At 40.4% G+C, this 15,689-nt stretch overlaps 1 protein-coding gene across 1 annotated transcript; it reads left to right on the top strand.

Annotated features, from left to right (window-relative positions):
• The first annotated feature begins 146 nt into the window (after positions 1-146).
• LOC110661489 (uncharacterized protein At4g15970) lies at positions 147-4,342 on the top strand. Its single transcript, XM_021820143.2, has 5 exons — positions 147-711; positions 1,134-1,499; positions 2,302-2,783; positions 2,915-3,041; positions 4,049-4,342. The coding sequence occupies exons 1-4, from the start codon at positions 436-438 to the stop codon at positions 2,979-2,981; spliced, it is 1,191 nt and encodes a 396-aa protein (XP_021675835.2). The 5' UTR covers positions 147-435; the 3' UTR covers positions 2,982-3,041; positions 4,049-4,342.
• Positions 4,343-15,689: the final 11,347 nt, after the last annotated feature.

The raw sequence follows: 15,689 nt of genomic DNA, 5'->3' as shown, positions 1-15,689 counted from the left end.
AATTTATAATTTAATTTTAACATAAAAATATAATTAATATAAAATTAATAATAAAGAAATAGATTTAATAAACTTTAATTTACTCATTAAAAAAATTTGAAAATAAAATCATTTTTTCAGATCATGTAACTAATGGAAAATTGACGATTCGTATTTCATGGGTTTTGAAAACGCAGCTTTTCCTAAAACAAGGAAAAGGGAGCGACGAAGCGTCTTCTGTTCTCTTTTCTCTCTCATAAATCCTCACTTTCTCTCTCATAAATCCTCACTGCTCAATTGTTGACCACTACCAACATCCGCTTTCATTAACTGCTAATTAATCCATATCTTAATCATATCTCCGAAACCAAATACTCTACAACTTAAAAACCTCTCTCTCTCTCTCTCTCTCTCTGTAACTGATTATAAATAGCTGTAGCTAAGCCATGCTGCCCAATGAATCGAGGGCTATTGTTCAGGTTCAATCACCGGAGACACTTGACGCCGACGACAGTACTTCGCTCCAGAGTCAACAGCTTTCCTTCTGCCGCAGTTAACATGTTGCCAGAATCCCCTGTTCCTCGCGCCGTACTTGTCTTTGCCGTCTTGTCTATTTTCTGTTTGCTTCTCTATGGAGCTGCCGATTCTCTTCGTTTCCTCACGTTCCCCTCTGGCTCCTCCGTTTCTTTCCCTTACATTTTCCCTTCTCTCCTGGATAGCGATTCTGTTCCTGTGAGTACACTTTTCTGGTTATTCGTTTAATTAATACTGGTGTTAATTAAGTTTAGCTAATCAATGGTGAAACTATTGTTTAATTTAAGTCAGCAGTTATATATGTTAAATGGTCAGAAAAGGAAATGAGGTGAATTGAGATCGCAATCATCTTCCGTTATCAACGAGGCGCAATTTAGCAATGAAAATGATTTGGCGCACGATAGCACACACCGAATCGAAATGCACATTCATTACTCTCTTTTTTGTGCTTTAGCGCACGTTAGCAAATGCCGCTAGCCGTGATAATTTCCAAGTTCTCTCCATCTCTTTATAATTAAGAAATTTTAACCGAAATATAGTTTGAGCATTGAATGCATCGGTTCTAGTTCTAGTTCCATAGCTGACGCCTGAAGGTGTTTCATTGATTGTTGCTATTGTAGCTCAGTAATGAGCAAAAGCTTGAAACGATATTGAAAGATGCGGCCATGGAAGATAGAACTGTTATTTTGACTACTTTAAATGAAGCCTGGGCAGCGCCAAATTCGATTATTGATCTCTTCCTGGCAAGCTTTAGAATAGGGGAGCATACTCGTAGGCTTTTGAACCACTTGGTGATTATTGCATTGGATAAGAAAGCATATTCACGTTGTAAGGAAGTGCATTCTCATTGCTTTGCTCTTGTCACTGAGGGGATTGATTTTCACAAGGAAGCCTACTTTATGACCCCTGCCTATTTGAAGATGATGTGGAGAAGGATTGACTTCTTGCGTTCTGTTCTTGAGATGGGTTATAATTTTGTTTTCACGGTAATCTCTAACTTTATTCTCTCTCTTTGGTGCATGCAGAAGTGCATAATAACATAATTAGACTTATTATCATACATGAAATTGCTCGTTTCATCTCTATGATTTTGTTGCTTCTTTCATCTATTTTTAGAGATTGGATAATCATTGCATTTCATTTCATTTACTGAATTGTTGCATTAGAATGGAAGGATTTCAAATGAAGTGATTTGGAGGAAAATTTTAGTTTAACTTGTTTGAATAAAGTTAGGTACATTCTTTACTTAATATCAATAAGATCATATTTGAGTTGGATTTGAAATTACACCTTTAATAGACAGTCACACTCAAATGTGTGTTTTTGTTCACATTAATGATTATACCTCTTATCACATCCAAATATCTTAATTTGAAACCCTTTCATCTGATTTCAACATGAAGGAAGGTATATGGTTGGAAGAATTTGTGAATTGAAATGTAACTGATTATGGTCCTGGGGCTATTTGACAATGACTGCTTATGAATCAATATCATTGCAAATGGCATGTTAGATCCAAGGGTTATTCAAACCAATGATATCATGGATTGCATGCTTGTAACAGTAGTAGTAGTGGTAGTAGTTTTTTTTTTTTTTTTTTTTTGGGGGGAGGGGGTGTGTGTGTTGCGGGAGTCTGTTCTATAACATTTTTCTATTTTTTGCAGCACTTCATATATTTGGATGTTGAAATCTCTACTACTACTGTGCATCTTATGCTAACCAGTCAGCCTTTTTCTAAATATCTTTTCCGCATATTCAATATCAATTTGGTTCTGGTTCCTCCTCCAGGATGCTGATATCATGTGGTTCAGGGACCCATTTCCGCGGTTTTATTCAGATGCAGATTTCCAGATTGCATGTGATCATTTTACAGGCAGCTCTGTTAATATAGAGAACAAACCCAATGGTGGCTTTAACTACGTGAGGTCCAATAATCGGTCAATAGAGTTTTACAAGTTCTGGTACTCTTCACAGGAGACTTATCCTGGTTATCATGATCAGGATGTCCTTAATTTTATCAAGTTTGATACTTTTGTTGAGGATCTTGGATTGAAGATGAGATTCCTGGATACTGCATACTTTGGTGGACTTTGTGAACCCAGCAAAGATCTTAGTTTAGTTTGTACTATGCACGCAAATTGCTGTTACGGGTTGGATAGCAAGCTTCATGATCTTAGAATTATGCTTCAAGATTGGAAACATTTTTTGTCTTTGCCACCAAGTTTGAAGAGCTCTTCTGTTGTGTCATGGAGGGTCCCACAGAACTGCAGGTGAGATGGATGTTTTAATCTTGCCTGCCTGAATAAACTAAATTTGTGCTTAATATAATTCATTTTAAGTTGCATTATATTTTCATTTTTAATCCCCAAATTGATTTTGTTTTCCTTTAATTATATTTCAGTCTTGATGCCCTCCATCATTATGGTGAGTCGCCAGAAAAGAGTGTTCAAGAAGGATTGCAACAATGAGTTGAATTGATATGAATTGGAGTGGAGAAACTTTTGACCCTTTGCAACCAAAATGAGAAGGTAAAGTTCTGGGCTTTAATGCATGTAAGTGATGTCTACATGTATGTTTGTATGTATGCATACATGAATATATACTCTTTTACAAGAAACTAAATTCACTGAAAATGCCAAAGTATGTACACTGGAAGCATAGAAAAGGTACGCTAAAGATAAGAACAGAGCAAGTCAGTAAGTTAATAAATGAAGAGCACTCAAGAGAATGCATGTTTGAAGTTGCTAGCAGAATGCTTCACGTCGCTGAAGGGAATGGAATTCATGTCAAACCAGACACTACCATCAGAAGGAAACATGTACCCCTTAGCCACCACCTCAAAAGCAACTATTTATCATGATAAAAAGAGATAGCCACAGCCTCTATCCTTCACAGAACGCCAAGTTTCCACAACCATTTCTATAATAGAGATCTGTTAAGAACATTCAACTTTTGAACTAATATTTTCCACGTAACTTACAAGGATGATTCATATCTTGATTAGCTGATTCACATTTAGATTTGTGGTTCCTGATTCCCCATAAAATATAACTTTTTTGGTTTATATATGTTGAACGAATATGAATCAAAGGCATGACTTACATGGTTGGCAATGCACTCTTTTCAATATATGGCCAACTTGACACTTCCACACATCTAAGAATGAGATCTGAGCAACCGTTCTATCCTTATGGGAAGCTAAAATTTTCTCCTTGTACAATCCCTTTCATTCAATGAAATATGTCCAACTAGGGAAGATTTTATTTGCGCGCCTTAAGGGCCTTTACCTCCCCACTATAATGGCTTTAGTGAACGCTGGTCTTCACATTGAGTGATGCATCTTCTAATGCCATGGGTCAGTTAGCATATTGGTTAAATAATGATCTTAATAGTGTTCAATTATTTATTAATTTGAATTTGATAGAGAAGAATCAAGTGATTTTTAGGAAAATTAACAATGTTTAAAAAATATTTATGTTGCTGGTTTATGCTTATTCCTACAAATAAAAATCTGTTTTCTGTGTTGCATTTTCAGATGTTTTGTTGAAGTAGAAAGTCATGAAGACTGAAGAAGGTCCGACTTAATTATTTAATTCGGATTAAGCTGTCTATCTGAATGGTGACAGAGGGGAAGTTGGAGGAATTTCTTTTTGGTTTCTACTGAACTTTTAGTCCGAAACAAATCAAATATTTTTTCTTACTTGCACCTTCTTCAGTTTTTTTTTTTCACAGAGATATGAGAGATACACCTCCTTCAGTTAGTAAGCCCAACATGTATAGAATATTTTGCATTATCACTTTGGAATATATTTTGTTCTACTCCTGCTTAGTTACATTGCAGCAACCGAGGCTATAGCATATCGGCTGTCTTTGTGTCTTGAAAATGTTGTTGGTTGACGTCTTTTCTAAAGCCTTGCAAGTGGATTATGTGCTTACATTTTCAAACATCTTTGCAATATCTTTGAAATAGCAATCGTTTTTAAACATCTTCTCCGCAGACTGGTTGTCTCCTTGCCCTAAAGTAGCGTTAAGAGTGGCTGGTCAACAGAGATTGGACCTTTTGGATTTTGGTTTGGATGAAATGCAAGCTAGAAATTGTGCTGGCATACGTCAACATTATGTGGGGGTTGTCTAATGCTGAACTAATTAATATAATTAGAGATTCAAAATCCTTGTTTTGCTTAAAGATTAGGAGAGAAACTTGATGCCAGTTATGAACATGCAAAGGTGACATTGAAGGGAATTCATTTTGCTTGACAAGCGGAACAGCAACCAGCACAACGGAGTTCTTGCATTGCATGTATCCATGTTAGATAGAACTGACACTTAGAAGAAGAAAGCTAAAGATGACAGATAGAAAAGACTGGTTCGGGAATATGGCTAAGAGATGACAGATAGAAAAGACTGGTTCAGGTATATGGCTAAGAGACACCTTTAGCACCATAATCGTCCGCTTTGCTCTCACTTAGAATTGAAATCTACTGATTGCTCTCTCAAGAGCCCAGCTCGCCATCTTAAGGTGCCTCTTTAAGCTCAGTGTAAAATTTAATTAGACCAGACCCTTCTTGTTGTGAACTTGGCAAAGAAACAAATGATATTCTTGGTTTCACTTTGTAACACCCCTAATTTTTAAATTTATTATTTTTGGGTAAATATTGATATTTTATTTTATTTGAATTTTAGGAAATTATTTGAATTTTTTTTTCAGATTTTAGAAATCGGGTTCGATTTTCGAAAATATAAACTTTGATGATTTTTAAAAATTAATTTAAAGATGACGTGGTAAAACTAAAAATATATTTGTAGTCTACGCATTTTTTTGAGTTTTCTACAATTTTTTCGAAATTTTTGGCCTCGTTTTCAGTCCCAAGGCAGAGTAAAAATTTAAAATTTTGTATCCTGAATCGAACTGACTGAATCGAACCGGACCGGATCAAACCGATCGAATCGGACCGGCCCCTTCTTCTTCTTCTCTTTTTCTCTCGCGCGCGTTTCCTTCTCCCTCTCTTTCTCTCCTGTTTTCTCTCTCCTCCCTCCTCCCTTTGCCGCGCCGCCACCTCCCCTGCCACCCCAGCTTGCCGGCGCCCATCCCTAGCCGTCCCAGCCCACCGGCCGCCGCCTGGAACGCCGAAAAAAGGCTTCTGAAGCGACGCGACGCGTAAGAGCGCCGCTTAGTCTTCCCGGCTGAAATCCGGCCGATCCGGCTACCAATTGGACCGGGTCTTGTGTCTAAACTCATCTATTCGTCGAGAGCTTTCCATAGACACAAAGAACACCGAAATTCATTGAGCGGTTTGTCCAATTTTTGCCAGGGAAGTTTTAGCCCATTTTGACTTTTGGGCTAGATTTCTCACAAACCGTAAACCCCACGAGAAAACTGATAGTACTATAGCACTCCACTCGTCGAAAGCTTTGCGAGGATATAAATTTTAAAATTTTCCGACACCGTTTTTCGGTGGGTCCCACGGAACTTCGCAGTGTTTTTCCGAGCATTAAATGAGCTTAGAAAATTCCGTAAAAATTTTATATTAACCCCCGTGTTGTGGGCTTCGTGTAGGTATCTTCAATTTGCGGAAATTTGATAGTTGTCAGTGCGTGAATTTACGCCGCATGCATCGATTATCGAAAAAGTCTCCGAATTGGATCGAGGTTTTGGCTACCCCACCATTGTCAGACGTCCCGAGCGCGTCCCCGAAGTCGGAATCGGCATAGGTAAACTCGAACCTTACTTTTTCGTAATTTTCTAGTGCTTAAATGAGATTAAAAATCCGTAAAATATTCATGGTAGCTCAGAAAATTATGATTCTTTTTGCATTAGCCTAGTAATATTGCATTAGCCTAGTTTTAGAATTTTTAGAGTTCATTTGGGTAGTTTTTGCAAAAAGAGTCAATTATAAGGACTAAATTGAAATTTTACATATTGTGATGGATGACTGTTTGGATGGGCCCAGGAGGGGCTGTGTGATGTGATTGAGTTGTGGATATATGGATTGTGAATATAGAAATGCATTTTGAGCCCTTTTGCAGGTTGGGTAGGTCCTAGATATAGGGGAGACTCTGCCGGATTTTCGGCATGACTTAGGACATATTTGGTCTTTTCTTGATTTGTATTGAGTCAATTGTATTAAATAATTGTAATGTAATTGTCAGGTGAGCCGAGACAGCCTTCTTCCTTCGCCCAGCCGCCACAGTGACCGCTGTCAAGTCTATGAGTAAAATATTAATTTTAATTGTAATTTCACTATTATTATATGTTCAAGCATGCCCATGCATCACTTATATGTATGTATCTATATAGTTAAACTCTAGGCACGTTTTATATTGCATTCATAATTGTTAAAGTGCCTTGGATGTTATTGTGGTAATTTGGAGCAGTGTGCGTGCGTTGGCGTACGTGTGATGTGGTGTGGACTATGGATAGGACGGGTAGACACGGCATGAGATCTTCGCTGGGACTCGGTCCTTCTGGGTAGACACGGCTTGAGTTCTTCGCTATGACCCCGATTTGGTTATTAAGTGGAAGTCCGAGCTGAGTTCTTCGCTGTCACAGGTTGGATTTAAGAGAGCTGTATAGGAGATCAGCTCCCATATATTATGATTGATATTACTGGGTGTGTGAGTGCTCCAAATTACCTTTTTGCTGTTATGATGTGAATTTGTTGTTGATATTGCATTTCACTTTACAGGATGCATTAGCTTTAGATAGTTATAGAGATTATGGTTAAAATTGATATTTTACTCTCTGAGTCGAACGCTCACTCCTGTTTAATATTTTTCCAAGCCACAGGAGGATATTTTTGAGGTTAACCTGTTTTTCTCCCTCGCAGGTCATCTATTTATGTTTGTGTAATTTTATAAACTTCTAGAATTTTCCCATGTGTTAGAAATATTCATTTGAATTGGGTTTGTAATATAAATTGTTATTTTGGACCTGTAAACTTATTATTCTATGCATGTTGATGGACTGGATGAGGGAGCAGAGCTCCCATTTATTTTATGTTGTTATGAGTATGTGGAGGGTGAGCTGAGCTCCCCAATTGATATATATTGTGTTTACAGGTCGGGTGAGTCAAAAACTCCCCATTGAAAGGTCCATTTTATGGTCGGACTCTGTCCGGTTGAATTCTTGAAATTGAGCCCAAATGGGCCTTAGAGTTGGGTTAATGAATAGTTAGGCTTACTACGGGTCTCGGGGGCTTTAGACTAGCCCAGGTCCTAGTGCCGGTCCGGCCCATAGGTTGGGTCGTGACAAATGTGGTATCAGAGCTTAGGCTCCAGATTCATAGGGAAAAATTGTCTAAGTGTTGGGAAGAGTTTACTAGGAGTCACATGCGGAAAACTGGGTCCACATTTGTCTTGCATTGTCTTCTTTGCTTTTAGTTTCTGCTTCATATATTGTGTGTAAATATAAGTCTATAGAGCTGTGTAACATGCTGTTTTGAATTTTGTGGGCTAATGCTGCTGAATTTCAGGAAAATGCGTAGAAGCAGGAGACCTGCCACTGCACCAGAACCAAATGTGCCTGACGATGTGTCGGCACAGGATGAGGCGCCTGCCCCGAGGAGGTGGGGTAGGAGGCCAAGAGCTGCTCAAGTAGAAGAGCAGCTGTCACCAGTTCAGGACCAGTCTTTTATGGCACAGGGTCCCCTGGACCAAATGGCAGCTACTCTAGCTGGGTTGCAGAGGACCATCGACATGATGGCGCAGTATATGGTCCACCCTCCACAGCAGCAGCAGTCCACCGCACCAAGAGGGGAACCTTACAAACAGATAATCAATTTCAAGAAGTTGGTGCCTGGTACTTATGATGTATCAGACGATGCATATCGGTTTTTGGATTCCTGTAGACAGGCAAGAACCGAATTGCAGTTGACTGATAGAAGACTTGTAGAGTGTATGCAGCATGTCATGGGGCCTATGCCTAGACAATGGATGAATGACTACATATTACCCCGGATGGAGGGTTTGTCGTGGACTCAGTTTGTGGAATTGTTCATCAACCGATTTGTACTAGAAAGTTTCAGAGATCAAAAGCAGTGGGCCTTTGAGGCCTTAAGACAGAATGGCAGGTCTGTAGATGAATATGCTCTGAGAATTTCAAAGCGAGCGGTATGCCCCTACGATAGCTCTGAAACTATGAAGGTGAAGAGATTCCTAAAGGGGCTTGGCATGAGGTATGCAAACCTGGCAATGATGTCTGATCAGTCTTTTGACGTGGTAGTTGATCGAGCCAGATAGATAGAGATTAGCTATGCTGTGGATGACAGCGGAAGGGCAAAGAAAAACAGAGCAGAGGGTTCTTCAGGTGTTCCCCACATGGCTACTACAGATAGTGGTGGCCAAACTAATTACAGAGGAAAAGGCAGAAATAAGAGGAGTGGTTTTAGACACAAATCCCGAAGGTTCAGATCAGGGTACAGATCCAGCAGTGGTCACAGTTCGGGGTACAGTAGTTCTGGGTCTGATTCAAAATCTTCCTTGGCACCTTGTGCACAGTGTGGAAGGGGACATTCAGGACCTTGTATGATGGGTTCAGGAGTATGCTTCAGGTGTGGCCAACCAGGTCACTTTGCTAGGGAATGCCCCGTGTTCAGTGAGCCACAGATGGGGTCACAGGGTTCTGTTGCAAGTGTTCCTCGTCAATTGTATCTGGGTGCTTCGGCATGGCGATCGATTCGGCCAACAGGGCCGAGGACAAGGTGGACGTGGATTTGGAGGCAGATCAGGAGGTAGAAGTCAGTATCAGGATTCTACCACTCAGGGTAGGGGTCAAGCTCGGGTTTTCACCCTGACCCATCAGGATGCTTAGGCTTCAAACGCAGTTGTGGCAGGTATTCTTCTGGTCTGTTCCTATGAGGCTCGTGTTTTAATAGATCCGGGTGCTACGCACTCATTTGTCTCCCCTGTGTTTTCCATGAGATTGGGTAAAAATCTTACCACTTTAGAATACCCTTTATCTGTAGCTACCCCACTTAGTGATAATATAGATGTAGATATGGTTTTTTCGGATAGCTCAGTAGTAGTGGATGGAAAGATCCTCCCAGCAGACTTGGTTCATCTACCAGTAATAGATTTTGATGTAATCTTGGGGATGGATTGGTTGGCAACTCATTATGCCACTTTACACTGCAGGAACAAAAAGGTGCATTTCCACATACCTGGTGTGGAAGAGTTTAGCTTTGATGGTGACAGGAGCGTGGCTCCATATAATTTGGTGTCAGCAATTAGTGCTGGAAAAATGTTAAGGTGTGGATGTCAAGGGTATTTGGCATTGGTAAGAGATACATCTGTAGAAGGTGTCAATATGAAAAATGTTCCTGTTGTCAGAGAATTTATGGATGTCTTCCCTGAGGAGCTTCCAGGGTTGCCACCAGAAAGGGAAATAGAGTTCTGCATTGATGTTGTTCAGGGTACAAATCCCATATCAATGTCCCCTTACAGGATGGCACCAGCAGAATTGAAAGAGTTAAAGAAGCAACTACAGGAGCTTCTGGACAAGGGTTTCATACGTCCGAGCACTTCACCCTGGGGTGCTCCTGTTCTATTTGTGAGAAAGAAGGATGGGTCATTGAGATTGTGTATTGACTATAGACAGCTGAACAAGGTGACTGTGAAGAACAAGTATCCACTTCCTCGGATCGATGATCTGTTTGATCAGCTCCAAGAGGCTAGATTCTTTTCCAAGATAGACCTGTGATCAGACTACCATTAGTTGAGAATCAGGAATGAGGACGTGTCCAAAATAGCATTCAGGACAATATATAGTCATTATGAGTTCTTGGTGATGTCTTTTAGACTCACTGATGCACCAGCAGCCTTCATGGACTTGATGAACCGGGTGTTCAAGCCATTTTTGGACCGTTTTGTCATCGTATTCATAGATGACATTTTGGTACACTCTCGGATCAAGGAAGAACACGTGTGGCACTTGAGAATGGTGTTGCAGACTTTGAGGGAGCATCAGCTATATGCCAAATTTTCAAAGTATGAATTTTGGCTAGAAAGCATCTCATTCTTGGGACACGTGGTTTCTAGTGAAGGTATTCAAGTGGATCCCAAGAAAATTGAAGCTGTAACGGATTGGCTTAGGCCTACAACAGTCACTGAGGTACCAAGTTTTCTGGGCCTAGCTGGTTACTATAGGTGTTTTGTGCAGGATTTTTCCAGGATAGCAGCTCCCCTAACTAAGTTGACTCGAAAAAAAGTTCCATTCATTTGGACAGATGACTATGAGAAGAGTTTCCAAAAACTTAAGGAGTGTCTAACCACCGCCCCTATGTTGACACTACCGATGAGTGGTGAAGGATACACCATGTATTGTGACGCCTCCAGAGTTGGCTTAGGGTGTGTTTTGATGCAGAATGAAAAAGTAGCAGCTTATGCTTCAAGGCAGCTGAAGAGGCATGAGCAGAACTACCCTACCCATGATTTGAAAATGGAGGCTGTAGTCTTTGCACTAAAAATCTGGAGACACTACCTGTATGGTGAAGTGTGCGAGATATACATCGACCATAAGAGTTTGAAGTATATCTTCCAACAGTGGGATTTAAACTTGAGACAGAGGAGATGGATAGAGCTTCTAAAGGACTATGATTGCACTATCCAGTACCACCCTAGGAAGACCAATGTAGTAGCAGATGCTTTGAGCAGAAAATCTTCTGGTAGCTTGGCGCACATTTCAGCAGAGAAGAGACCGTTGATTCGGGAAGTACATGAGTTGATGGATCAAGGTTTAATCCTAGATCTTTCAGATGAGGGGGTATTGTTGGCTCATTTTTCAGTGAGACCAGACTTGTGAGACAGAGTTAGAGTTTTCCAACACAGAGACCAACAATTGATAAAGATCATAGAAAGAGTACAGCAAGGTGAAGGTGGAGAGTTTGGATTTGCCAATGATGGCGCCCTTATGCAAGGTTCTAGGATATGTGTGCCCGATGTGGACAATCTCAGAAATGAAATCATGCGAGAGGCATACTATACACTGTACAGTGTCCACCCAGGCTCCACCAAGATGTACCATGATGTGAAGGATAGTTATTGGTGGAATGGCATGAAGAGAGACATAGCAGCAGACTTCATGTCCAAGTACTTGACTTGTCAGAAGGTGAAGTTTGAACATCAGAGACCGTTAGGGAAGCTGCAAGAGCTCCCTATCCCAGAATGGAAGTGGGAAATGATTATTATGAATTTTGTGACTGGGTTGCCTCGTACCACGCGAGGATATGATTCGATATGGGTAATTATAGACCGTCTAACCAAATCAGCTTACTTCTTGCCTGTGAAAGACTGCATATTCTGTGGCACAGTACGCCCGACTCTACATTTGAGAAATAGTCAGATTGCATGGAGTTTCGGCTTCCATAATATCTGACAGAGGGCCCCAGTTCACTTCTCGATTTTGGAGAAAGTTGCAGGAGGCACTTGGCATATAGTTGAACTTTAGTATTGCTTTCCACCCTCAGACAGACGGACAGTCCGAAAGGACAATCCAAACACTGGAAGACATACTTCGCATGAGTGTTTTGGATTTTGGAGGTCAATGAGATGATCAGCTAGCTTTGGTAGAGTTTGCTTACAACAACAGTTACCATTTCAGCATAGGGATGGCACCCTATGAGGCACTATATGGAAGAAAGTGTAGGTCTCCTCTATGTTGGACAGAAATGGGAGAAGCGAAGGTGCATGATGTAGATCTAGTGCAGTACACTTCGGAGATAGTTCCTTTAATCAGGGAACGATTGAAAACAGCTTTCAGTATGTAGAAGAGTTATGCAGACCGCAGACGGAGGGATGTGGAGTTTGCAGTAGGCGACTATGTATTCCTGAAGGTTTCTTCGATGAAGGGCGTCATGAGATTTGGAAAGAAGGGCAAGTTGGCACCTTAGTATATTGGACCTTTTGAGGTTACGAATAGAGTTGGAGCAGTTGCCTATCGGTTGGAGCTACCACCCAACCTTTCTCATGTTCATCCTGTGTTTCACATCTCCATGCTCAGGAAATACATTCCTGATCCTTCTCATGTACTACAGCCGGATGTAATAGAGCTAAAAGAAAACTTGACGTTTGAGGGGTAACCTGTAGCCATAGTGGACTACCAAGTGAGACAGCTAAGATCAAAACATATCCCTATGGTTAAGGTTTTGTGGAGGAGCCAGTCAGTGGAGGAGTGCACCTGGGAGTCAGAACGGGACATGCATAGCAAGTACCCTTATCTGTTCAATGCGTAATCTTGTACTTTATTCTGCCTTGTGTAAAATTCGAGGACGAATTTTCTGTAAGGGAGGAAGAATGTAACACCCCTAATTTTTAAATTTATTATTTTTGGGTAAATATTGATATTTTATTTTATTTGAATTTTAGGAAATTATTTGAAAATTTTTTTTTCGGATTTTAGAAATCGGGTTCGATTTTCGAAAATATAAACTTTGATGATTTTTAAAAATTAATATAAGGACCACGTGGCAAAACTAAAAATATATTTGTAGTCTACGCATTTTTCTGAGTTTTCTAAAATTTTTTCAGAATTTTTGGGCCTAGTTTTCAATCCCAAGGTAGAGTAAAAATTTAAAATTTTGTATCCTGAATCGAACCGGATCGGATCGGACCGGTCGAATCGGACCGGCCCCTTCTTCTTCTTCTCTTTTTCTCCCGCGCACGTTTCCTCCTCCCTCTCTTTCTCTCCCGTTTTCTCTCTCCTCTCTCCTTTCCTTGCCGCGCCGCCACCTCTCCTGCCACCCCAGCCCGCCGGCATCCATCCCCAGCCATCCCAGCCCACCGGCCACTGCTTGGAACGCCGGAAAAAGGCTTCTGAAGTGAGGCGACGTGCAAGTGCTCTGCTTCGTCTTCCCAGCCAAAATCTGGCCGATCCGGCCACCAATCGGACCGGGTCTTGTGTCTAAACTCATCTATTCGTCGAGAGCTTTCCATAGACACCAAGAACACCGAAATCCATTGAGCGGTTTGTCCAATTTTTGCCCGGGAAGTTTTAGCCCATTTTGACTTTTGGGCTAGATTTCTCACAAACCGTAAACCCCACGAGAAAACCGAAAGTACCAGAGCGCTCCACTCGTCGAGAGCTTCGAGAGGATATAAATTTCAAAATTTTCCGACACCGTTTTTCGGTGGATCCCACGGAACTTCGTAGTTTTTTTCCGAGCATTAAATGAGCTTAGAAAATTCTGTAAAAATTTTATACTAACCCCCGTATTGTAGGCTTCGTGTAGGTATCTTCAATTCGCGGAAATTCGACAGTTGTCCGAGTTTGTGAATTTCCGGCCAGACAAACCCATTACCAGAAAAGTCTCCGAATTGGAGCGAGGTTTTGGCTACCCCACCATTGTCAGACGTCCCGAGCGCGTCCCCAAAGTCGGAATCGGTATAGGTAAACCCGAACCTTACTTTTTCGTAATTTTCTAGTGCTTAAATGAGATTAAAAATTCGTAAAATATTCGTGGTAGCTCAGAAAATTATGATTCTTTTTGCATTAGCCTAGTAATATTGCTAAAGATCGCGGGGCAAAGTTTTAGAATTTTTAGAGTTCATTTGGGTAGTTTTTGCAAAAAGAGTCAATTATAAGGACTAAATTGAAATTTTACATATTGTGATGGATGACTGTTTGGATGGGCCCAGGAGGGGCTGTGTGATGTGATTGAGTTGTGGATATATGGATTGTGAATATAGAAGTGCGTTTTGAGCCCTTTTGTAGGTTGGGTAGGTCCCAGGTATAGGGGAGACTCTGCCGGATTTTCAGTATGACTTAGGACGTATTTGGTCTTTTCTTGATTTGTATTGAGTCAATTGTATTAAATAATTGTAATGTAATTGTCAGGTGAGCCGGGACAGCCTTCTTCCTCCGCCCAGCCGCCACTGTGACCGCTGTCAAGTCTGTGAGTAAAATATTAATTTTAATTGTAATTTCACTATTATTATATGTTCAAGCATGCCCATGCATCACTTATATGTATGTATCTATGTAGTTAAATTTTAGGCACGTTTTATGTTGCATTCATAACTGTTAAAGTGCCTTGGATGTTGTTGTGGTAATTTGGAGCAGTGTGCGTGCGTTGGCGTGGGTGTGATGTGGTGTGGACTATGGATAGGACGGGTAGACACGGCTTGAGATCTTCGCTGGGACTCGGTCCTTCGGGGTAGACACGGCTTGAGTTCTTCGCTGGGACCTCAATTTGGTTATTAAGTGGAAGTCCGAGCTGAGTTCTTCACTGGCACAGGTTGGATTTAAGAGAGCTGTATAGGGGATCAGCTCCCATATATTATAATTGATATTACTGGGTGTGTGAGTGCTCCAAATTACCTTTTTGCTGTTATGATGTGAATTTATTGCTGATGTTGCATTTCACTTTACAGGATGCATTAGCTTTAGATAGTTATAGAGATTATGGTTAAAATTGATATTTTACTCTCTGAGTTGAATGCTCACTCCTGTTCAATATTTTTCCAGGCAACATGAGGATATTTTTGAGGTTAACCTGCTTTTTTCCCTCACAGGTCATCTATTTATGTTTGTGTAATTTTATAAACTTTTAGAATTTTCGAATGTGTTAGAAATATTCATTTGAATTGGGTCTGTAATATAAATTGTTATTTTGGACCTATAAACTTATTATTCTATGCATGTTGATGGATTGGATGAGGGAGCAGAGCTCCCATTTATTTTATGTTGTTATGAGTATGTGGAGGGTGAGCTGAGCTCCCCAATTGATATATATTGTGTTTACAGGTCAGGTGAGTCAAAAACTCCCCGTTGAAGGGTCCATTTTATGGCCGGGCTCTGTCCATTTAAATTCTTGAAATTGGGCCCAAATGGGCCTTAGAGTTGGGTTAATGAATAGTTAGGCTTACTACGGGCCTCGGGGCTTTAGGCTGGCCCAGGTCCTAGTGCCTGTCCGGCCCATAGGTTGGTTCGTGACACCCTTGGGGCTAGGGGTTAAGAATATTAAATTCAGTTTTTTTAGTTCAAATGATTCAATTCGATTATAATTTTTTTAAAGGAAAATTTATCATTTGGATCCTGAATTTTAAAAGATATTACAACTTGGCTTTTATATTTTTGAATTGAATAATTTACTCTCTCACTAATACATCAGTCAGAATTAAATGTCATTCTATTCAATATTATTATTAATTTAAATGAAAAAAATAAATATATTTTTTTATTT

Source organism: Hevea brasiliensis, chromosome 18, assembly GCF_030052815.1.
Source record: "Hevea brasiliensis isolate MT/VB/25A 57/8 chromosome 18, ASM3005281v1, whole genome shotgun sequence".
NCBI lineage: Eukaryota > Viridiplantae > Streptophyta > Magnoliopsida > Malpighiales > Euphorbiaceae > Hevea > Hevea brasiliensis.
The sequence above is the reverse complement of the archived record's forward strand: the minus strand, read 5'-3'. Positions and strand labels throughout refer to the sequence as shown.

Bases quoted from the DNA above. Each gene is read 5' to 3' on its own strand.
- LOC110661489 (XM_021820143.2), top strand. From the start codon at position 436: ATGAATCGAGGGCTATTGTTCAGGTTCAATCACCGGAGACACTTGACG. The intron at 712-1,133 runs GTGAGTACACTT...TTGCTATTGTAG, and splicing joins TGGATAGCGATTCTGTTCCT to CTCAGTAATGAGCAAAAGCT. The intron at 2,784-2,914 runs GTGAGATGGATG...ATTATATTTCAG, and splicing joins AGGGTCCCACAGAACTGCAG to TCTTGATGCCCTCCATCATT.